Consider the following 25,507-nt stretch of genomic DNA (forward strand, 5'->3'; position numbering starts at 1 on the left):
TACTTCCATGGACAACAACAATGATGACGGGAAGCAGGACAATGATGGTGAGGCTAGGGAGCCATCGAGCGCCAAATAATAGGCTTATGCAACTCCCCTCCCTGCACTACATGGCACCAACGTTTGGGGCTCAAGACAAGGTGAAGGATGGTATTTTAAGCTAGGTGATCTTTCCAAAGTTCTAGCCTTATAGAGCCACCCAATTTGAACATCTTTCTCTTGTAATGGAGTAGTTTAGTTTGAATTTTGGTCTGTTGGGTAAATACATTATTAATGAAATAAAAAAAATTATGTGTACCTCTATGGTTTGGATGATTTGCTTGAGGTCATCCTATGGACGCCGAGGGGGGCAGATTAGGCTCGAAAAGTAAATATTTAAGGTCGGCTGAATAACACTAGAAAGTCGAGATAAAGCTGTAGTCAATAGAATCCAGGCATTTGAGATCAGATGAATACTTTGGGACAATGCCATAATATCAAAGTACCCTTGGGGTCTAGACAAGAAAGAAAGATAAGGCCGAAAGATAATAACAAGGCGAGATCATTGTAAAATAAGCCAAAATTATAAGCTAGAATACCTTATAGGCATATCACATCAGAATTCCATGGAATGCCTAAGACTTGCAAGAATACTATCAAGTGTGCTTAAGAAATAACTGGAGATTGCCTAGTTGGTGTAGCATATAATCCCTTGTCAACCTCTGATGAGAAAGAACACTCGACCAAAGGCGAGTATGAGGCCCAGCGGGCCTACTTGAATTTTGAGGGATCAATAAGCCTTGAGAATACATGAGGACGACTATAAAGGCCAGCAAGCCTACTGAAACCATGGGGGCCAATAGGCCTTAAGAATACACGAGGATGGGTATAAAGACCGGCAGGACTGCTCGAACCTCAGGGGCCAATAAGCCTTAAAAATACACTAGGATGAGTATAAGAACCAGCAGGCCAACTCGAACCTTGGGAACCAATGGATTTTTTGTTAGCCAACATTTTGAATGATCAGGTCGAGTGTGCTTCCTAGACCGAGCTAAGATTTTTTAGATAAGAGATCCTCCGAGGTCGCTAACTATCATGAATTGATACAACCTGTAATGCTTTAGCCCCTTAGGGGGATTTGAAGCATAATTCCACTACTAATTAACAATAAAAAATACAAAGATTTAGAGATAGAATTCTTACTGGTTCTTACATTCTATCGTTGCTATGGTAAAAAATTTTTGAGTTCGGCCGCTGGGCCCAGATGCTCCCAACTCGGCTGGGCTCTACTGTCATTTTGTTTAGGCCAAAGGGCTCAGGCTCCTTACTGGAGGCTTTTAAAAGACCATCTGAGGTATCTTCATTGGACAAGAGCTTCAATCTCATTTTATAGTTGAAGGCATTCCTCTATGCATGTCTGTGATCTTTGTGGAATTAGCAACATGTGCCCATGTCCCTCTTCTTGGCAGACGTTTGTAGCTTCCGAGGCAAACATAAGGAGCATCGATCTTATACCTCCATCAGAATTTGGGTTCTCGGCATATTGACAGGAGCATACCTCTCAGACCTATGTGGTGGACTTTAAGGAGGTATGACACTTTTCTTTTCTCAGCTACATTTTCTCCTTGGTTCATCTTTCTCGTAGTCTTTGCTCTTACGACCTCCTTTCCCCATTACTTCCTTTCTGGCATATATGGTTTCCTGGATATTGATGTACTTGTCTATCCAAGTTAGGAGCTTGGCTAAATCCTTCGAAGGCCTCTTATACCCATACGAGCATGTGTTTAGTTTCATATTGGTTATTCACCGAAGATATCTTGGATACTTATACAGAACTAAGGAATCTAAAAAATATCTTTCAGCTAGCCTTTTCAGGTGAGGTCCTGGGTTATGACAAATAGTATTAGAGCGAACCAAACCCATGACCTATTCGAACTAGGAGACACTGCAACATAGATATATTTGAGTTGATCGTGGTATTTGTGATTGAATTTGAATAGATTTGGATTCTTAGCCTGGTGAAATGCTAGGAATTAAATAGAGAGAGTATATGAGGACCATGCGAGCATGTGTTTTGTCCTACATCAGTTATTCGTTGGATAGATATTAGGTACTTATATAGATAAACAAACTCAAATAATATCTTCTGGGTAGTCATTTTGGTGAGATCCTGGGTTGTTATCCCTCTTCTCTAGGGAGAAGCTAAAGCACCGGTTCTTTATCATGTTCATCACTATGGCTATTGCATTGGAGTGGTCCAGCTTCTGCACTTCTAACACCTTGGCATTGAACCGATTGATGTAGCTTTGGAGGAACTTGTCTTCCTATTATCTAATAGCAAACAAGCTTGTCGAACCTTTTCTTGATCTTTTACTACTAATGAAGTGGTTGGTGAATTAGGGCCAAGCCAGTTGAAGAAATGGATCGAGCCTAGTTGGAGGCATGATTACCAGGGTCGAGTTGCCTCTCTGAGCATGGATAAAAAGGCTGGCACATTACGACTTCTAAAGCTCTCTACAATAGCATGAGAGTCTTGATGCTCTCAAGATGATCCATCAAATTTATGGTACCATTACAGAGCTTAAAAACAAATGGGGTACTTTGAACTCCTTTGGTGAGTGCTTCATAATTTCTTTGGTGAAAGGAGGTTTGTTCATCCTCTCAAGATCATCTCCAACTTTAGCCTTTCGCTCTTGTAGGGCTTTGATTTGATTACTTATCGCCTTGATTCTACAGTTGAGATCCATCTCCCACCCAATGATCCTCCCTGGTTGATGTAGAGAGAGATCATTGAGGCCGAAACTAGCTCCGAAAGGGAAGTGGGAGTAGCCTTGCTTTTGAGCTCTACCATAACCTACGAAATGAAGATGACTACCGCCTTAGGCCAAATCATCTTGATGACCATCCGGCCTACTGAAGGAGGGGTGATCCACTGTCGTATGTCTTGTACTATCATCTTAGGAACTTGTACTTGCCGAACTAACAGGCTAAGCTGCTTGGTGTTGGTGGTCTTTGCACGTAGCCGAGGGGGTGGTGACCTTGAGGAGCTGTCTCAGGAGCCATTGGACTTTGGCCGAATGTTTCATGGGTGGCTATTTCTTCTGAGTTTCATTGCTCTTCTCCTTTTGTTCTCATAAATGGCACAAATCTACTATTGTTGATCTCAGATGCCAACATGAACCACCTCCTTGGACCTGTGAGACAACAAACAAAAGGTGAGAGCTCGTCGAATTGGCTTCGGTCGAGCCCTCCGATGTTTAAGTCAGAAAAACCATTTAGAGAGGAACAAAAGGAGGAAAAAAGAAAAGAAAATCAGGATCTCCCCTGGCAATGGTGATTTTTGTGTTACGTCTTTGATGGAGGGCCTCTAGATCTATTTATAGTTAGAACCTCACATCTCTAGCAAATCGTATCTCAAAAAACTCGGGGTCATACCATAACAAACTATTGACATTGTATAACAACCTTGAGAACATGTTGTAACAGCTTGGCATATGATGGGATTGCCATGATCGGGGATCAAGCTGCTTCCTTTATGGGAAGATCCAGCTTGGCTCAAATCGGTGGTCGAGCAGAGCTAAGAGATATTGGCCTCAAAGATCAACCATCTCAGGTATGCTTGTCTCACTAGAGGAGACAAGCATACTTTGGAGAGTTTTGGATGTGCCTTGGCTGCCACATAAGTCATGAGCTGGACGAATCTCGTTATGCGGCATCACTTGAGTCATTAAACACCATAACACTATATATCCATTCAAAAATCAACCAAGAAACTAGTAGAATAAAGCCTCTAATAAAGGAGATATGTGGGGACAGGGATTTTTCAAGGTCCGATAGGTTCAAATCTAGAAGCACTTGATTAGTTTTGATCACCAAATTTGATTGGTTGCTGTTGTGCAAAGGAAAATACAACAAAAAGATGCAAGGGAAAATGCAAAGAATGAAGTAAGGAGACAAGAATAGGGAGGAAGAAGATAGGAAGAAAAAAATAAATTCACTTCAAGCCTTGGATTCACAGCTAGGGTTTGAAGATCTGACACCTCTATTATTGATTTATACAACAAGAAAGGCCAAAGAAAACCAAAATCTTCTTCATTAATCAATCACCAAATTTGTTACATAAAACATCAAGATCCCAATTTATAAGAAAAGAAACCCTGGTAGGACTTTTTGACTCCCCTAAAGTACTCTCATAACATGTAGTTACTGTTCTCATTCCTCTTCTTCTTCTTCTTCTTCTTTGTCCAACTAGTTATGGGATAAACCCCAAGTTACAATATCTAAAAGGTCTGAACATTGGCTGGTTTTGTTGCCTTTACCCATGATGTAAGGGTTCTTAAAGCTATGAAGAATGCAGCAGAACAATACAATAAAAATAGTTTATAGTGATAAAAATTTGGTAATGCGCAAAAAAATGTTACTATAAATGCTCTATACTGATGATTTTAAGAAATATCATAAAAGATATATAATATTACAGCAATTCATGAAGAGTGTTACTAAAAGTTATTATATAGTGACGTTATCTTAGTATCGCTATAAGAAATTGCATTCAGTAGTAACAATTTTAAAAATTATCGTAAAAGGTCTATAATATTGTAATGATTATTTATAAATATTGCTAAATTTTTTTATGTTACGATGGTACCTTGTAAAAATAACATTTTTTGGTTAAATAGAACTTAATCGGTAATATATATAATTTTATTGTAGAATACTGACTTTTTGTCGATGAAATAAATTTTGCCATCTATATATCATTTTTACTGCTAATTATTTATAGTTTATTTTTATAATAAATTAGTAGTATTGCAAACTAATTTGGATTTTTATGATGGTAATATGTCATTGCTAAAGATGTATCTAAATTTTTTAGAAAAAGATATTGTATATATTTAATAAATTTTAAAAGTCACAAGGTTTCAACTTTCAGTGATTGCAGTAGCCGCTATTATCAGTGATCTACTACGTCGACAGTCTAACCACTACAGCCCGAAGGCCCAGAGCTACACTGTCGTGAGCTCAACCAAGGGAACGGAACGATGAAAACAACGGAGAGGTACCTGGTATTAGGACTCTCCGTGCCAATCACGAATGAGAGAGAGCCAGCCTCGATGTTATCGGTATGGGGGAAGCCATCAGAATTGACTTCAAAGGTACCAGTTTGGGGGCATTCCCATTCAGCCAAGAGCTTGGCATTTAGAAAGATTCTCGCTAGAGGTAGAGACTCGCTCTGAAATAAGTCAGCAGACCTTAGTCTTTCATATCTACCATAAGAGACAGGTGAGTCTGGTTTTCTGAAGGGCATGGTTCTGCTACAGGGAGTGCTCCGGGAGGAAGCCTTGGCCGCTTTCCAGTTTGGCTGATCAGATACAAAGACCCAGATGCCTTGAACCTTGCTACACTGAAAGAACTAGGTGGTCAATGGGTCTACCAGTCATTATTGAGAGGCCTCTTACATGAGGGAGAGTGGAGGTGGGCAAATTCTTCCAAACCAATTTCCAAAGGAAATGCAAGACTCTCAGAGGTGCCGTAATCTTCCATTCTCAGCTGAGATTTCTATCCATCTGCCTTGACCTATAAACCTGTCTCACATTGATCCTTCCACTGTAGTCTTCACTCCATCACAGAATATATCTTGCCCTTCTGCATGCATAATGGGAGTGAAAGGATTCCATGCACCGTTAGAATTGATGAATATAGTCAATTTGGTTGTCCTGGTATTCCATGTTGATGATAGTACGTAGTCATCTGATAAATTGTTGTGGTGGACAGCCAGGGGTCAGTTAGAGCATTGATTTCCATTTCATTGCCTATTAGACCAGGAGAAACTGCCAGAGATGTGCCTGCTGACCTTAGTGATACCGTTCATGGTTACGATAGCACGAACAGTACCGTGTGAACAATACCGTGAACATCACCAAGACCAAAAATTAGACCTGCCCAAAAAATAGGACTATAGAGCAGTTAGATGACATGAAGATCACTTAATCTTAGCCCTTGCTTCAAAATAACCCACAAATAACTAAAGAAAAAAAACAGAAATAGAAGAAATAGATATAAAAGTTGACTACTAAAATTAAATCTAAATAAATTATAAGTATTGCTGCCCTTTGATGTATCATGGCGCGATTTTGGATCTCTGTAACCAAAGCTCAGGAATTCATGTTTCAGAGTTATCAGATGAAACTTCAAACCAAACTGGAAAAGCTAAAATGAGATTAGGAACATGAATGAATTTTTTTAATCTCTTTATTCATAAGCTTGGCTCAAGGAATAGGATTAATTTAACCATTGGTTCAAATAAATACTACATCAAAATTTATGCAACAAAAGGAGAAGACATAAACAATATGACCAATTTACTTAAGAAATTAAGGAAATCTTGTTTTCCTTCTTATAAACTATTTTTCCCTTATCTTTTTGTTTTTACATTGATGAAATTCAACCTGAACTTGAGAGTTATCCTTACACAACATATGCACAAGCATTTCCAAGTTCCCTCTTTCTGATTCTCATCAAGAAAGACCTGAAATTTGCATCTAATTAACAAAAAAAAAAATCACATCCAAAGATACAACCCCATCAATCTGCATCAATTTTATTTCTGGCAGCAAGATTCTCCAATTTGATGACATGATATGTATCAAATTTAGCTACAAAGTTACATTTATACCCTTTTAAAACATCATTTTGTTACTAAGTTTTATCAACTAAATCTAATGGCATTTGGCCAACAGTTTTGATAGATAAAATCTTTTTGACATGTTACTCTCTTATTTTATAATATGATACAGCAGTATAGCGCGAACGCTGGATTTGCCGTCCGACATCTTTTGTTGACGCTTTCCAAAGCGTCACCAAAGCGTCGGCTATGTAAGAGTGGAAAAAATATTTGCCGACGCTTTGGAAAAGCGTCGCTTACTTTTAGCGACGCTTTTAAGCGTCGCTAAAAAGTCAACCGTGGGGTCGCTGGGTAACCGGCATAATCTTCTTTGGATGAGACTGACCATCACCCCTAACGGCCCTCCGTCACCTACTCCGTCACCCCTAACGGCCCTCAGTCCTCACCTACCCCCTTTAAAACCCTCCCAAGTCCCCACACCACCTCTCATCCACTCCATCCCAATCCTCGCCACCCACCCGGCTCCCGTCTCTCTCTCTCTCTCTCTCTCTCTCTCTCTCTGCCTTTTTTTTTGTGCTGAAACTCTCTCTCTGCCTTTGGTCTCGAGTGGAGGGTAATGGAGAAGGCCCTGCTGGGGCTTTTCGCCGCAGTGACACTCGCCATCGCCCAGGGCGTCGAGTTCGACATCTTCACCGACATCTTCGACATGGTCTTCACCGTCTACGGCGAGCACTGGCGCAAGATGTGCCGCATCATGACCGTCCCTTTCTTCACCAACGGCTGGTGGAGGCCCGCCAGGTGGGAGGAGGAGGCACGCCGGGTGGTGGTGGACGTCAAGGCCAACCCCAACGCCGCCACCGAGTTTGACATTGTTACTCTCATTATTTATTAATATGAACAGCATCTATTAAGCGCGAACCTATTGGCGACAGTCTTTTGTTTCCGTCCAAGAGCACATTGTAATTATTTCCCGTTTTTAACAAGTCAAGAAGTGTGCCTTCAAATTTCTTAGAAGAACCCCGGGCATTCTATGGTAGATCACAGTCGTCCATTCCATTGCCCTGTGTGGTTAATATATCCTAGTCTAATATATGTATCCAAATTTCATAGGAGATTTTGGACAAGCAACGGCAAGCAATTACTTGCATGAATGTGAAATCATAGAACATCTTTTCTTCTCATGAAAAAGAAAAAACAGAAAACACGCGTATAGTGACGGAACCGTGTTTCCGGTTACTAATATGGAATTTGTGACCGGAGCTCCCGTCACTTACTTGGTTACAAAAACACGTGTCACTAAATTATCAGTGACGGCGGCGATTCCCGTCACTAACCCCCGTGACAGAACTGCCGTCACTAAGCCGTTACAAATTCAAGAATTAAATATTTAAGAAATTATGTATTTTCCGTCACTATCTAGTTGCAGAGTTAGTGACGAAGGTAACTTGGTCACTAATTTTGTCACAGAATGCGGTCACAAGTTTGGTCACTGATCTGTCACAACCTTTAGTGACAGATTTAGTCGTCACAGACATGGTCACACATTTTGTCACTACATTTGTCATTAATCCCGTCACTGACCTAGTGATAAGTTTACCGTCGCTAATTGGTTACAAACGCGCTGAGCAAAATCAATTTTTATTAACCAAAATCCTGTCACTAAGTTTATGACTGCTCGTCACAATACTTGGTAAACAATTTAGTAACCAAAATTTGGACACCGATCACAATCTAATAACCTGGTACATTTGGTACATTGATTGGCTCATAATAATAATAATAATAATAATAATATCATTAATAGCAAAGGCATTCAACATTACGCAAAAGTCATTTTAAATGTCATTCAAAATTGGCATCAACATGTCCTGAATCCATCAAAATCAAAGTCTAAAAATATGTCATAAAGATCAACAGAGATTTCATTCCTCCTAGGAATGCAAGGACTTATCATCTAAGGCAAAAACAATCATAATGAAGCATGATCAGCAGAACCAGAATCACCATTACACCCCCGATCTGCATGCCTTGTTCCAAAGCCAATCTCTTCTCTCATCTTTTGAAGAACCTCCTCTTGCCATTTTTTCTTTTCTTGCTCAAGAATACGTAGAAGGTCTTCATGAGTGTACAGCTCTGGAGCTTGACTTGTAGAGGTGGAAGAGGATGATGATTGTCCAATAATTGCAATGAGATCCTCTAGAGGACTAAAGCCATAGACATGGCCATGAGTTGGGACACCAGTTGCCTCAAACCACAAGTCATAATCACGTGGAGGAGCATCTGAGGTGGAGGCATCACCATATTTTTTGGAGTATTCAGCTGAATACTTTGCCTGCCAGTTGATTTAAAAGAAGAGAAAAAAATTATGGTGGATCAAACAAGAGATAAACATGAGCAAGCTCAATAATATTTATGAATCATAAAAAAATTATACTTACCATGACAGCTTCACTTCTCTTATCTACATATCCTCCCATGCCTTGCTTTGTCTTATGCGTCCGATTAAAAGATTCAACTATTGTTGGCTCCCTACCTAACTTTAATTTCTACAAAAGAGAAAAGAAAAAATTTATTAACATATAATGGGCTAATTTAAGATGATTGAACAATAATATAAAAATTATTATAGAAATCTAATTGAATAAAGATATGTACCAGTCGTTCGTCATGATTGACAAATGCGATTGATCCTCCACAGTGTTTAGAGATGCTACCATTCTTCATGGTGTTTCTATTATTTTTGTTGGCTTCTGATTTTTCTTCCATTTTGGGGAGATCCAAATATCAATTAGCTTATTCCAATTTTCTCTAGAGATCCAATTAAGGGGTTTATCACGGGCTTTATTTAAATCTCCTTTTGCTTCCAGAAGCTTTTGGCTTCTGACCCTCCCTAATGAGGTTGTCAACCGTCGCTGACAATGCTTGTCCCAAACTTGATGCACATGATGCAATTGTCCTGGAAGAATTGTGTGTATCTCCTAACAATATATAGGTCGCAAGTAATCAGACTTATTAATTGGCATGTGTAACAAGGGTAAAAGTTAATGATAAGAAATATAAATTAATTACATCACCTCAAATTTGTTCCACATTCCAACTTTAGCGTGTGTAGGGACCTCCCTCCATGACAACCACGGACCATTGAAAATTTGGCGCATGATAGCAACAGCTTTGTGACTGACCTCATAATCAAGAAACCTGCAATCTAAAAAATATTCATTAGAAAATAAATTAAATACTTTGAATGCAACAAATACATAAATTCAAATTAGTGATATGAGAAAGTGATATTTTCATACATTCCTTTTGTGCACCTAACAATCACTTTTCCATTTGCATCAACAGGGGCTTTAAGGGTTGGTTCTCGGCCATTGCTTTGTCGTGGATCAATCCCAAGTTCATCATTCATCTGATCCTCATTCATTGTATCCTCATGATTTTGCACTGCACTATTCATTTCTTCATCGTTTATTTCTTCATTTGTATCCACCTCTTCAATCATGTCCCCATCAGGAATGTAATCATCATCATCATGACAATCCTCGACACGCTCAGGCAACCTAGAAGGTTGAGGAGGAACTTGAGTAGCAACCAGTATTAAAGCTGCTTTTCCATTACCTCTTGGTTTCCCTTTTTTCTTGGCCATAACTGCACAACAATAAAAAGTTGTAGTTATTTCACAATGTAAATGTCAACAAATCCAATCAAAGTAAAGAACAATCAGTGGACCTGTTGCTTTCCCTTTGCTCTTTTTCATGTCTGCACAATTATAATTTATGAGTCTAAAATTAGTTATATTAGCATTCACAAAGTTGCATGTTGTATTTTAATCTTCCTCAGCCTCATACTCCTCTTCCTCGGTTTGTTCATCTTCAAAATCTTCTTCTTCATCCTCAAAGTCCTCTTCCATTTGGTTAGTTGTCAACTCAATTTCTGCTGCATCAATATCTTCTGCATCTTTGTTAACACCAACCAAAATGTCTGGATCATCAAGCTCATCTGTCATCGAGATTGGGGTAGGAATCCTGTGGTTTTCTTCTTGATAAAAATCAAGAAAATTTTCTTCTGTCACACTAGGAGTGAACCTACCTCTAGCTTTTGTCTTAATTACTGCCCACCACAATCTTCGACTCTTCTTCTTACCTGGGTAACCAGTATAGAACACCTGATGTGCTTGTTGAGCTAATACAAAAGGATCATTGGTTGGAAGTCTTAGTTTGTAATTGATCTCAACGAGGCTATGTTGAGGGTGCACTTTCATACCCTTGTCTCTATCATACCAGTCACATTTGAATAACACTACTTTATTACCAACCCCAAAATAGTCTAACTCGATAATGTCAACCAACATCCCATAATAGTCACTCTCAAAGTCATTGTAACTGCTTCCCTTAATGCACACACCACTGTTGAAGGTTCTTTTATCCTTTCCATATTCTTTAGTGTGAAATCTGTACCCATTCACAAAGTAGCCTTTATAACATTTAACTTTATTCCCAGGGCCATATGATAGGTCCTTTAAGCGCCCATCAACATGATTTTTACTGTCATTAACCTAGCATGATAAAAATAATATCATAAGAATAAATCAAGAGAAAGTCTAATTTATTATTATATTTATGAATTATGTACTCACATATGACCTAAACCAAGCCGGAAACTCCATTTCGCGTCGTCTTTCCAAATCTATTTGGCTTATATTTGGACAAGATTGCCGGATATAATCATCAAAATACCTACAACACAAAAGCTATAATTACATATATTGTACTCCATATGCATTTTTAAGGATGATTATAATTAAGTACTTGTGTAACTTACTTTCCAAAAGGTTGAACCTCCTCACAATTCAGAAGAACATATAATTCAGCAGCATTAAACTCTTGAGTAGTCAAATGCCTTCCAAAAGGTTTCCCAAAAGGCCGACCTTGATGAGCAAAAATGGATAGACGATCCACGAGATCAAACTCCCCTTCGTCTTCATTACGGGGAACTTGATTTAACCTCGTTTGTATAGAAGGCTCAAAATAATGCGAACAGAAAGTTGATATTTCTTCTATGATGTAAGCCTCGACAATAGAACCTTCAATCGATGCTCGATTCTTTACCTTCTGCTTTATATCATGCATAAGCCTATAAATAAGATTAATATGTTAATTTCTCAAATTTAATGGATACAAAAAAATTATTTAATGAAATTATAGAAATTGTTACCTTTCAAAGGGGTACATCCATCTGTACTGCACGGGGCCCCCAACCTTAGCTTCATAAGCTAGATGAACAGGTAAGTGCTCCATTGAGTCAAAAAATGCAGGAGGAAATATCTTCTCAAGTTTGCAGAGAGTTACCACAATATTTTTCTCAAGAACCTCCATATCTTGGACACGCAAAGTTGTGTTGCATAAATCTCTAAAGTAACAGCTTAATTCTGTCAATGCATCCCACACTGGTGCTGGCAATACTTCACGAATGCAATTGGAAGCAACTCAGCATGAAAACATGACAATCGTGACTTTTTAACCCGTAAAACTTATAATCATCCAGGTTAACACACTTCGATATGTTTGAAGCATATCCATCGGGAGTCTTAACCCTTTCACCCACTCGCAGACCTCCATTGCTTGGTCTTTGGACAATACATAGGAAGCTGGAGGCTTAACTAGCTTTCCATTAACAAATTGAATCCTTAACTTAGGACGCTTGCAATACAGCTCTAAATCTTGCCTTGCTTTCACATTATCTTTAGTCTTCCCTTTTACATCCATACAAGTGTAAAATATATTGAGAAACACATTTCGAACAATATGCATGATATCTAAATTGTGTCGAATAAGTAGTGTATGCCAATAGGGCAACTCCCAAAATATGCTCCTTTTCACCCAATTATGATCTTTACCGAATCCAGGAATGGTGTGCTTAGGGGCTTTCAAACCAAAAGTTATATCAGGCAAGGCAGAGACCCTATTTTTCAACTCCTCACCAGACAGTCGAGGAGGTGGGGGGTCTGTCTCTATTCTACCATTGAAGAAACCATCAACTTGGTATCTGTATGCATGGTCCATGGGCAAGAATTGACGATGGCAGTCAAAAAAAGAAGTCTTCCCACCATGTTGTAGTGTAAAAGTTTTTGAGTTCTCCATACAATACGGGCATGCCAACTTTCCATGTGTACTCCATCCTGAAAGCATGCCATATGCAGGAAAATCGTTGATAGTCCACAATAAAGCTGCCTTCATTTGAAAATTCTCTTTTCTAAAAATGTCATAAGTGGTGACCCCTACTTCCCATAATATTTTAAGTTCATCAATCAAAGGCCTAAGCAAGACATCGATACTTTTGCCAGGGCTCTTAGGTCCAGAAATGACTAAACTTAGAAAAATGTAGGGTCGTTTCATACATATTGATGGTGGAAGATTGTAAACTGTTACGAAAACTGGCCAACAAGAATAAGGACGAGCTGATTGGCTAAAAGGGTTAAAACCATCCGTACATAACCCAAGTCTCACATTACGAGGCTCGGTAGAAACGGATGGATGAATGCGGTCAAAGTGCTTCCAAGCCTCCCTACAAGCAGGATGCACCATCTCATCTGAATCACCTCCCTTTACATGCCATGACATGTTTTCAGCCGTTCTGCTTGACATAAAAAGCCTCTGAAGTCTTGGTGTTATTGGAAGATATCGCAACCTTCTATAAGGAACATCTTTTCTCCTACCACCACCATCATTTCTTCTGAGTTTATATCGAGGATGACCACAAATAGTACACTCAATCAAATTTTCTGTTTCCTTATAGAATAGCATACAATTATTCTCACAAACATCAATACTTTTATACTCCAACCCCAACTTCCGAAGCATCTTCTTTGATTGATAGAAATCAAGGGGCAGCTTCTCACTTTCCGGCAACATATTCTTCACTATTTTCATGATTCGATCATAGCAAGATATACTCATATTAAATTCAGACTTGCAATTTAATAATTGAGTAATAGCAGATAACTTATAGTGTTTTTTACACCCTTCCCATAAAGGTACTTCTGCATCTTTCAACAAAGAATAAAAATCTGCAGCATCCTTATTTGGCTCTTCCTTATGATTAACTTCAAGTGCACTACTCAAATGAAGTTCCTCTTCTGGACCCATAGCTTCCATCACCATGGTTCTATATTGCTGACCATGTTCACAACCAACATCCATTGATGTGGATGCTTCTACTGCACTTGTACTTACAGGAGCAACTGCACCAAGTAACTCCCCATGTGCAAACCATGTTGAATACCCCGGTGTAAACCCCTTTCTCAACAGATGAACATTGACCGTATCACGGTTAAGAAATTTCTGGTTGTCGCATCTCATACAAGGGCATCTAATCTTATCACCACTACAATACTCTAACTGAGTAAATGCAAACTCAAGGAACCCTTTAACTCCATCACAGAACTCAGCTCTTATATAACCATTTTCACTAAGTCGGTGGTACATCCAATTACGATCAACTGACATAGTTCCTCTAGAAATCAAAAAAATAAAACAACATTAGAAAGCCTAGAAAATATTAAAAATCGGGCCATTAAAAAACACGAAAGGCAAGATCATAAAAAATGTAAAAGAAACAAAAACTGGTATGATATTTATGAAGATGAGAAGTTATCATAAGAATGACAAAAATAAGTCATTCAATCTTGTCCTAGCATCATTGACATTAAAAAAGCATTCAATCTTTATAAAAAGCTGAACATAAGGAATTAATCTTTACAAGTTATCTCTTCATTCATCTAATACCAGCAATATTCAAAAAGCATTTAATCTTTACAAAGACAAAGGAATACAAGTCAAATCATCCAAATTTACATATGGAATACTATCTGCTTCACATAGAACAAATGTCAATATACATGATCGCCTCTGATGCTAGGAAAGCATGGTACTTCTTAGCAAGCTTTTTGACCACCTTCTTGATTGCACACTGGAAATAAGTCACAACCATGAAGCAACACCATTTTCCACCACTTTCCATTTTTCCTTGCAGATGAACAATGATTGTAGAAATGAATAACATGATGAAGAAATTAAAATCCATGAACTTTACAGAGTCAAGTTAAAGTTTTGAGAAAATTTTCAAAAATGTAAACCAATGTCATAAGAAGCATGACTGGCATGCTTTGAAGTACTATTCAACAATTATGAAAATAAGTTTTGCAAGTTGATGAAGAATCAATAATTGATACTCTTTTTTAAGTATTAGATCTCTAATGGGCCCAAGTTTGGTGCTTGACGAATGATATTCATAGCAAAGCTCAAATATATCACAATACACAAAGATTAGATTTCCTACAAAGGTCCAAGTAAATAAAATATATTCAATTATATTACATTAAATTAGAGGTTATTGTAGATTCAGATTTAGGAGCAAAAAAAATTGCACCAATGATACACAACTCTTCCCTTAATATTTTCACATGAACAATAAAAAAATGGAGATTAATCATTGAGAGCTAATAGTATCGGACCATTGGAACCACAATATCTGATGTTGAAACTCTTGAAACAAAGTACTACTATAATCCTTGGCAGCTGGAAACACAAGCCTTTAGTCAATGATTTCATCAGTTTTTCAGTTGAAGTTAAAACATGCGCCAAAGAGTGAGATCTGTTTATTTAGAAGAACCCCCAAGAACATATATTCTCTAAATCCTGGCTGCTTCATATTTCTCAAAAAGAAAAAAGGAAAGAAAAAAAAAAGAAATAGTTGCTGCTCCATGTCACAACATGAGATTTTGCGGTTCCAAACTTAACAGACACTATTAATCAAAAACTTCGTCTGCTAAAACGAAACATCAACAGGGAATTAAGGGAAACAAACCCTGCTTCACCACAGCATCTCAAAAACCCTGCTTCACCACAGCATCTCAGAAAGGAGATTAAAATGTATACATTTACATCCACATCTGGAATCTTGGATCATGTATATAATGACTAGATGAAGATGAACACAAAGAGATGTAACAGGATCATGTATATAATCGAAAGGTACGGCGATCAAGCGCGGCGCCGGATCCACAGGGAGAGACCCTCGGTAGGTTCCTTCCCCCTTCCTCTTTCTCTTCTTCGTTTCTTTTATTTTGTTATCATGGGGTAAAAGGAAATGGGGTTAGGGTTTACCTCCGGAAAGAACCGGTTCTGAAAACCCTAGCCGACGAGCAAGAAACAGGGGAGCGTCGACGGGGTGACGTAGCCGCGATGATCTCGTCCCGGGCGAGAAGGAGATGAACACAGGCGCCGAGCAAAGAGACAATGAAACCCTCTGTAGGTTAGGGTTTACCTCCGGGAAGACCAGTTGTGGGTTCTAAAAATCTTAGCCGACGAGCAAGAAGGAGGGGGGCGTCGACGAGGTGATGTAGCCGCGATCGGGAGGCGTGATGTAGCCGTGGTCGCCGTCGGCAAGGGGGAGCCGGAGAGGAGAGGCCGGAGGTGGAGGAGAGGAGAGAAGATGGGAAGCCGCGATGCCAAATCCCTAACCACGCCAATCTTTTAATCGAGACCAAATGCTTCGAGTCACAGGCTCACCCTGTCACCCAGCTCCAAATCGGGACGGGACTGCAAGCCAAATTTCATATTAAATTATTTTTGGACTAAGTCGGTGTGCAAACCAAATTTCATATTAAACTATTTTTTATCTATAAGGCTGATTGGAAGAAGGCTGATTGGACGGAACTTGCTAGAAAAAATATTTTTGAACTATAAAGCATGGTAAAAAAAATTCGAGACCTTCTTCCAAAATCCAATCCCATTGCAGGAAAGTTGCAATAGGGGTACAAATGGGTCATGGCCAACACCATAAGATTTGAAAATGAGAAGGAATTTGAGTTTTCTGGAGAGCGTTTGGAATTTGAGTTATCGAAGAAATTTGGGCGAAACGGCGGGCATACTTAGTTTCATTTTGGATTTTCCTCCTTTTATCTTTTTTTAATTTAGATTTACTCAAAAATAATATTTTTAATATTTATGGAATTAAAAATTAAATTTGGTGACGGAAATTTTTGTCAATAACCTGTCACCGCCAAAAATAATCTTTTAAAAATTTATAAATACTTAGGTTACGATATTTGTGACGGCTGAATTTGTCACTGCGGGGTTGCAATTTCGGTTATCATTTTGCTGACAGATATCCCGTCACTATGATGGTTACTAAGTTTTAGCGCCCATCCTACCCGCGCATTCTGTGACCGGTCTGTCACTAATCGGTCACTAAGTTTACACCACGGTGACCAAATTTCTGGCGGTCACTAATCAGTCACAAATAGTGACTGATAACGGTCCGTCACTAATTTTTCGTCACTATACGCGTATTTTCTGGTAGTGAAAAAGGAATTATACGAGCACTTCGTCAAACCAAAATAAAGGCAAACCATTTAGGCCTCATTTGGGTGAGCTTTTGGAGGGCCAAAAAAATACTTTCTGGAGAGCCAAATTTTTTTTTCAGAAAGCTGTTTTAGTTTTTTCAGAAAACTAAAAACAGCTTTTTGGGAGAAGTTACATTTTGGAATTTTCGAAAAAAGCTGTTTTGAGCTTTGTCGGAAACCTGTTTTTTGACCAAAATATCCATAATAAAATATAACAATTCCATACTTTATCCCTTTATAAATCTAAAAATCTGTTGGAGCTCTAACAAAGAACCCTAGCCGTGGATCAGACTCTCTTTCATGCAAGAAAAGGTATTCTTGTTTTATGTTATTATTTTATATTTTTATTATTGTATTATACTATAAATATAATATTATATTTCATTATATCATAATAAATTAATATGTTATGTTAAATAATTTAATATTATGTTATATTATGAGAAATTAATGTACGCTAATAATTATAATATTTTATACCTTTATTATTGTATTATACTATAAATATAATATTATAATACATTATATCATAATCATTGATATGTTATGTTAAATAATTTAATATTATATTAAATTATTATGCTATAGTATACAATGTTATATTACTATATTATAATAATATTATATTACATTAGAGTAATATTATACTATATCATATATCTATAAATTAATATATGTTATATTTTATTATACTTTATTGTATAATACTATGCAATGTCCTTTATGGTAATTTTGTTATACAAAAGTACTTTCTCAGTTTGTTTACCAAATACATGCTAAAGTGCCACAGCACTTTAGAAATGTAGTTACCAAATAGCAAACAGGCTTTTATAAAAGCCTACTCATAAAGCTCTACTTCCAACGGCTCTGCTCCCAAATAGCAAACAGGATCTTAGTTACCAAATAGCAAACATGGCCTTAGGCCCAATTTAGGAGAGCTTTTGGAGGGCCAAGAAGTACTTTATGGACCTCCAAAAGCACTTTTAGATGAAATAGGGATGTTTGGTAAAAATTTTGAGAAGTTATTTTAGCTTTTTTAAAAAGCTAAAAACAGCTTTTTGGGAGAAGCTCTATTTTGGAGCTTTCCAAAAAAGTACTTTTAGGCCTAATTGGAAAGCTATTTTTTTACCAAAATACCCGTGATAAAATATAATAATTATACAAAATATTTCTTGAATAATTATTTAACCAATTTTATCACCTAGTTAAAAATTTGTTATATTATAAAAAATTAATTTACATTAATAATTATAATATTTTATATATTTATTATTGTATTATACTGTAAATTTAATATTATATTACATTATATCATAATACATTGATATGTTATGTTAAATAATTTAATATTATATTAAATTATTATGCTATAGTATATAATATTATATTATTATGATATAATAATATTATATTACATTACAGTAATATTACACTATATCATATATTTATATATTAATATATATTGTATTTTATTATGCTCTGTTGCATAATATTATGCAATATACTTTATGGTCATTTTGTCATACCAAAAGTACTTTCACAGTTTATTTTTCAAATATATATTAAAGTGGCACAGCACTTTGGAAATGTAATTATCAAACAGCAAACAACTTTTTATACAAACTCTACTTCCAAAATCTCTACTTTCAAAAAGTTCTACTACCAACAGCTCCTCCAAATGGAGCCTCCAAAAGCATAATATGTTTACCAAACACATATTAAAGTTTCACAATACTTTAGAAAAATGGTTACCAAACAGCAAACAACTTTTTATAAAAGTTCTACTCCCAAAGCTCTACTTTTAAAAACTCTACTGCCAACAGCTCCTCAAAATTGGGCCTTTGAGTGCTTGCATTTTGCTGGTAGCATTTATATATAAGTTCCTTGTGCCAGTTGTGACTGGGCTGCGGTGTAATTTATGGACTTCGGAGTCAAATTTATGTAGCAACTCCACAAATCATAGTTGGTCTTATGGTACACTTCTTACTTCTCTAATATATGCACTTATATCAAATCGCAATTAGGCTTATCATACACAATTTCTTAAAATATACCCTCTTAAACTTTTACATGCAGTCACTCATTTTCAAATGCATGTTAAATGTTGGTCTGGTTAGAAATGGTTTTGAAGGAAGGTTCAGCTTGAAAGATAGAAATCTATATGATGTTTTAGAATAATAATTTGAACATCTGCCGAGCATGCTTTCAATATTGCATAGGGGATAAGCTTTTCAAGGCCGGCATTTTTCAAAAGGTTATATGCCTGAAACCACTAAAGCTTACTCTTGCACATGCATGATCGTGCCAGGTCTGGCCAGAGGCCTATTTGGTGCTTTGTAGGACGTCCTTTCAGCATTGCATTACCACTTTACCGTGCAGATAATGAGATATGTGCGATATTAGCTTTGGCTGTGCATCGGAAATCGTATAAATAAAAGTTATTATTTTTGGTTAACAAACTAATTTCTTAGTGTATGGAATTAAGATGTTAGCTCTAACGAACTTACCTACATCCACGTAGTCCTACGTATTAAAAGCTGAGGCTGGCAAATTATGTTATTAGGATGCTTTCCCAAGTAGTCCAAAAGCAAAAGCCACTCCCAAAGGCCTACGTACCCCATGCACATGCAAGGAAGGAGAGATGCCCCACCACTATGCACCACTTCTAAGAAATGATATAAGACAAGGAAGAAAATGTAATAAAGAAGTGTTTCTAAGGAAACTTAATTAAGAGTATGCATGCGATAGTAGTAGAGACTTGAAGTTGATTTGATGCAAGACAATCGATGATATATTCTTCAAGTATTGCAATGGTTAATCTCTCAAGCTCAAGATACAGTTCCACAGCTGAAAAGATTTAATACAGTTCTAATGAATAAGATAGGTCCACAGCTGAAAAGATTTACTACAGCTATAATGAACAAGAAGACCAACAGAACTTAAATAAAGGTCGGTGGCACAGGTTTTCTGCTAATGAGAAAAAGCAGACGCACAGAGGCTCTCAAAGCTCCTTGGGAAGAAGTGATCCTTGAGGGAGCTTTACAGAACCTTGCAGGTGTTTTAGGTATGGAGAGCATCGCGGACTTGAGTGGAACCATGAGTGGAACGCCGCGCGGATAAGAAAAGGACCTTCACGTGAAATCTAATTCATTTATTATTTCACTGGACCAGACACTGCTGCTGTGCACATTAATAAAGGGCATAGATGGGTGCGTTTTTGTAGAAGTTTTATGACATGGCTTCAGATACCTTAAAATTCAAACTCTTAAATAAAGTTGGGAACCATCATATGATGAGAATTTGTGGATTTCGTTACAGAAAAATACAACAGTCTTCAAATCATTTATGCCTTGAGAGTAGAGTTGATGGCGGCCAGCATAAAAGATAAAGGCACTCCCCAATTACTTTGTCATCCCTCAAAGGCACCCTCTCCATAGTTGCTCATTTAAGCAAATGTTTAACAGCATGAACCATGCTACGTTGATGACGCACGACAATAAGAAATTAATACATAATAATAGTACCAGTACAACAGTGGTTTACATCGATAAATCTGGAAGAAAATTTAGTAGAATCCTTTAGGCACCCTCAAATGCATGAGATGTTAGGCTTGAATTGCTAATTAGGAGCGGGAGGATCACCCTTATGGCAGGAACATCAGGGATCCGTTCATTTTGCTACCTGCTTTTAAGTGCATCGACCTAGTTGATGATGAAGCCTTATTAACTTGGTTGTCCGATAGAACACTGGTTCTTGCATGGCGTCCTTGTATCAAGATCTTCTTGACATGCCAATTCTAGGACACTTGACAAATATGGATGCCATAATGTGGACATGATTACCAACAATATATAGGAAGGTGGAACTTAAATATATACCAGACATAAGAGAAATGATTCTTCTATGGTGCTCCGAAGGGTAAAATTATCTTTTACTGAAGTCAAACTATGGCCATCCGATTCAACGTAGATGGTCAAGATTAATCCACCAGCAACCTCCTGTAGCCAGTAATGTTCCTAGCTGGGGTGGTAATTTTCTCGAAATCCAGGTTCGTCTTTATAGTGACACCAATGGTGGAGAGCGTAGTTGAGGCTCTTTCCAAATAGCTGGCCTTCTCCCCCTTCAGTCCAATCCCTAGGCCCTTATCGTGGAACTTAGAGAGGAGGAAAGGAGGGGCAGGGTGCAAACGGAGGACGAGGAGGGGTGGGGTATAGACGAAGGAGGAGGAGGAGGAGGAGGCGGAGGAGAGGACGAGGAGGAGGGGCGGTGTGCAGACAGAGAAGGAGGAAGGATGGGGAAGAGGTCGACAACGTATATAGAAGGAGGCGGGGGATGCTGAGGTCATCCCCACCACCCCCTTACGGCACCCCACCCACCTCCACCCATCGCCAAGCACCGCCGCCTCCGTCCACCCCTCCCCTCCTTCGCCACCACCGCCGACTGCCAGGAAAAATATTAAAATATTATTTTCTTTTGAAAAAAATAAAAAAGAGGCCAGTAATAAAAACTATTTTCTCATAAAAAGAATTAAAAAAGTAAGAAAGCTGGTAAAATATGTAGCTAAGTTGTTGCGAATAAAATCCCCTAAATAACCTAATCTATTCGACGGTTGAGATACCTTATAACTTCTTATAAAATATTATTAGGAAGCACTGTAGCAAATCCCACGAGAAAAATAAGAGATTTTTATCATGAAGATCATTGAGGCAAAATAGAAAATGACATGCTACCATCCAACCTCCACAGGCATTATTCTTAATGATGCTTGTAGTGACATAAATGAAAATATCCAATTGGACTGTTAAATAGCGAATATATTGTGAAGAGGCATAGACATGTTTTATTCATGCACTAGTTACAGGAAAAAAATACATGAATGTGCACATATAATTTTTTGTTTTGAATATGCATGCAGGTGTACACATGAGAGAGAGAGAGAGAGAGAGAGAGAGGTATGTACCTTCATATGAGTGCTAATCTAAGTGCATGTTGTACACATTATAGGAAGGGAGCAACGAGAGAAATTTTATACCCAAATACATATATACTTTGGATCAATGTGTATATAAATGTACTGATGAGTAGTACATTGTAGAGGTGAGTAGGACACTTCCCTGAGGATGGTCCACTTTGAAGTAATTGCTTGCAAGTTGCACCCCAAGGAAGGTCCACCTGCATGAGTGATAGGTGGTAAATCTCGGTGCAAAGGCTTTTGACATGCCCCTTTGGCCACTTTTCCATGTCTTAATCTCTATTCAAAAGGCATTCTCATTGTACAACTTTTCAATTATAGAATGTACCATTCTCACCTAATTTGAGTACAGTTATATTAAAGAGTCCTCAGAACATACTACACAAGGGTCTGAAATACTCTTTTTTATTTAAGCATTGGTTTAATGCATTGGCTCCATCCAATTCTTGCCATATGAATTCCACTACGTCAGGTTCAAATTACATTGCGATCAAGTATTTTTAATTCTTATACAGAGACTGAATATCTTTCACGGCAAAAAATCACTAGTATAATGTACAAGAAGAATTCTTACAAACTAATGTTCAATAACATGCAAATTGGATCTTAAGACAGTCTAATAGAATTGTAACTAAAAGACATAACACACATAAATGCTGAAAACTCGTAGATTCAAAAAAGATGTGTGTTATTGGTTAGCATGCAATCTAGCAACAGATAGTCAAAAACAGAATACAAAGAGGTAGAAAGAGAAAAAAAGGTTTGCTCAACATGATTGTGGAATCATCCTCACAGTGATGTATCTCTAATCCAGATAGAAAGTGAGCAACTTATCTTAACAAAAATAATAAAATAATGAAAGATCAATAGGATTCCATTTTCAGTTTAACAGTTTATTTGATAGGCTATGATAAAACAGTATAAATTGTTGCTCACCAGTTTTAAGTCTAAAAGAATAACTTTTTTTATGAAAGGAAAAACAAGATAAAAGAAGAGAAAGGAAGAAAAGGAAAATGGAATCTCACTTCCTTTCTTCGGATGTAAAGGGTGAGAATGGAGAGGAAACTTGACTTTTTCTACAAAAGGAAATTAAAAAAGAACACATGCAAGGTTTTCATGGAAAAGAATTATGTGTAAGGATTTCATGCCATCCCGTTCTCTTTTGATTTATTTTCTCGTCTTCCAATCTCTCCAAATTTTGTTAACCAAACAAACAATAGATTTTGACTCTCTTTCTTTGCTGATCTCTTACCTCCAGATCTGTCAACTCAAAGGCAGTGTAAACAAGTTTAATAACCTTAATGAAATAAATCTGATGGGCTTTGGTTCCCATCTTTCTCTTAAAGAGAAGAGTAAACGCATGGACTGATATTCAATTAATAACAAATAATTCAAATGCCATATAGTCTAACCATCCCGTTCTCTTTTTTCCAGATCTTTCCACTTTTGGACAGATTTAAAATAACAAAAGAAAAGGGTAGGATAAAGGAGAAATCGTTTCTTGATTTATTTTCTCGTCTTCCAATCTCTCCAAATTTTGTTAACCAAACAAGAGATTTTGACTCTCTTTCTTTGCTGATCTCTTACCTCCAGATCTGTCAACTCAAAGGCAGTGTAAATAAGTTTAATAACTTTAATGAAATAAATCTGATGGGCTTGGGTTCCCATCTTTCTCTTAAAGAGGAGAGTAAACACATGGACTGATATTCAATTAATAACAATTAAAGAATTCAATTCCGTGTAGTCTAACCCTTAGTAACCGAATATTTGAAATGTATGATGATTATTCACTGTGAATATTCATCAAGCTGGTGACTGCATGTTCAGACTTGCTACGTTTTTTTTACGATTCTTAGATAACATAATTCAAACTCATATTGATCAATTAAGTGCAGCTATGTTAATAGATGCTTATAAAGAAGTTGGTTGATTCACAGAAGCTATTAGAGAGAACAATTAGGTCAACTCCTAAAAGAAGATTTCAATGATGATAACTAATGTTCTGATTCTAAGATCATATCGCAATGGAATCTCTCATCAAACTTAAATAGTTTGCTTCTCTTGTTATCCACCTTTTGTTACCACAAGAATCAGATTTACACCATACAATCATTTAACTAAGTACAATAATCAAAGGCTATACAATTTACTTTCAGTAATTTTAATTCATGCTCCCTTCAAGAGACTTATTCTACTCCTCTTAGATAGTATAAAAAAATTAAGTAAATAAGAGAAATTATGAACTAGAAAATTTATGACTTACATGTAATAATGTGGGAAAGAAAGAATGATATAGTGCATGGCATAAGTATCCTCTGGCAACTTCTCCTTACATTCTGATACATAAACATCTACAAGCAAGCAAAAAACCTTGGAACAGTGGAAATAAACGTAATCTGGGAACATTTATAAATAAAGTAAAACAGAAATCAAATAACACAAAGGCAACCATACCAAACCAGTGCGAGTGAAAAATGTCGACCACAAATCTCAGCGTCTCATATGGTTATAGTCGCTTATTTGCTGATGCAGCATCATCAAGATTCTCATTAAGGATCAGACTGCGGCTGCTCAGACCAATGTGAATCTTGATGATGCCACACCTGCAAACATCGACTGCCTCCAAGCTATCAAATATTACTGAAGAAGCAAAGGAGGAACAAGGAAACAACACGAAACATAAAACCCAAGAAGGGGACCAAATATCCAAGGTGAGGTTTTTTTTTTTTTTTTTTTTTGTGGAGCAAGAGAAAGGTCATGAAGATAAACGAGACACAGTACTAAAATAGTGATAGAGAGGAGGATTATATACTGTATCTTTGGATCAAAATATCAGGAAAAAGATTGGAAAAGATAAAAGGAAAAACAGGAGAAAGAGAGAGAGAGAGGAGATAAAAACTCTGAGGTTCATGCACTCCCACACATGGACACGAGCGCAGGCTGACGTGGGGGGATGTGAGTGGCAGGACTGGAAAAGGACGGTGGGCGGGCCCCACAGCCGAGGGAATCTAACAGCCCCCAAGCTCCAACGAAGGGCCGCCCATCTCCGATCCCTGCAACCCCTAAAACGGAAAACCACCATAGATGTGAACGAAGAACTGGGAGAAACGAAGAGAAGGACAAAAACAGCAATCAAATCCAATACACTCATCCATACTTCTTGATCCTCTCTTCTTCTCGAGAGAAGAGAAAAGATCTCTGTTGAGAAGAAAAAAAGGATCTCAGGATGTGGCATAAGAATATTTTCAGGATTTGGATCGCAAAAAAGCTATACATAAAAAGAAAGAAGAGAGAGAGAGAGAGCGCCATGGGAGAAGAAGGGAAGAGAAAACATCTCTGTTGAGCAAAAAAAAAGGATCTCAGGATGTGGCATAAGAATATTTTCAGGATTTGGATCGCAAAAAAGCTATATACAAAGATCTTTGAATCCTAAGAAAGAAGAAAGAGAGAGAGAGAGAGCGCCATGGGAAACCTGACAAGATCTGATAGACATCCAGCCGAACCGCCATGGCCGAGAAGGGAGGGA

At 37.5% G+C, this 25,507-nt stretch overlaps 1 protein-coding gene and 2 long non-coding RNA genes across 3 annotated transcripts; all 3 read right to left on the minus strand.

The window, feature by feature from the left end:
• Positions 1–9,474: 9,474 nt before the first annotated feature.
• On the minus strand, positions 9,475–9,720 carry LOC120110743. Its single transcript, XR_005511874.1, has 2 exons — positions 9,679–9,720; positions 9,475–9,582 (listed from the first exon to the last, which is right to left on the minus strand). It is a non-coding gene; the product is annotated as an uncharacterized LOC120110743 (long non-coding RNA).
• A 3,308-nt stretch (positions 9,721–13,028) lies between these two features.
• LOC120110936 lies at positions 13,029–14,109 on the minus strand. Its single transcript, XM_039126983.1, has 2 exons — positions 13,173–14,109; positions 13,029–13,069 (listed from the first exon to the last, which is right to left on the minus strand). Exons 1-2 carry the CDS (start codon positions 14,107–14,109, stop codon positions 13,029–13,031), a joined length of 978 nt encoding a protein of 325 aa, XP_038982911.1.
• Positions 14,110–20,274: 6,165 nt separating this feature from the next.
• Positions 20,275–25,256, minus strand: LOC113461071. The gene is made up of 2 exons (XR_003383071.2): positions 24,245–25,256; positions 20,275–22,181 (listed from the first exon to the last, which is right to left on the minus strand). It is a non-coding gene; the product is annotated as an uncharacterized LOC113461071 (long non-coding RNA).
• Positions 25,257–25,507: the final 251 nt, after the last annotated feature.

The sequence above is a fragment of the Phoenix dactylifera genome, chromosome 5 (genome assembly GCF_009389715.1).
Source record: "Phoenix dactylifera cultivar Barhee BC4 chromosome 5, palm_55x_up_171113_PBpolish2nd_filt_p, whole genome shotgun sequence".
In the NCBI taxonomy this organism is placed as follows: Eukaryota; Viridiplantae; Streptophyta; class Magnoliopsida; order Arecales; family Arecaceae; genus Phoenix; species Phoenix dactylifera.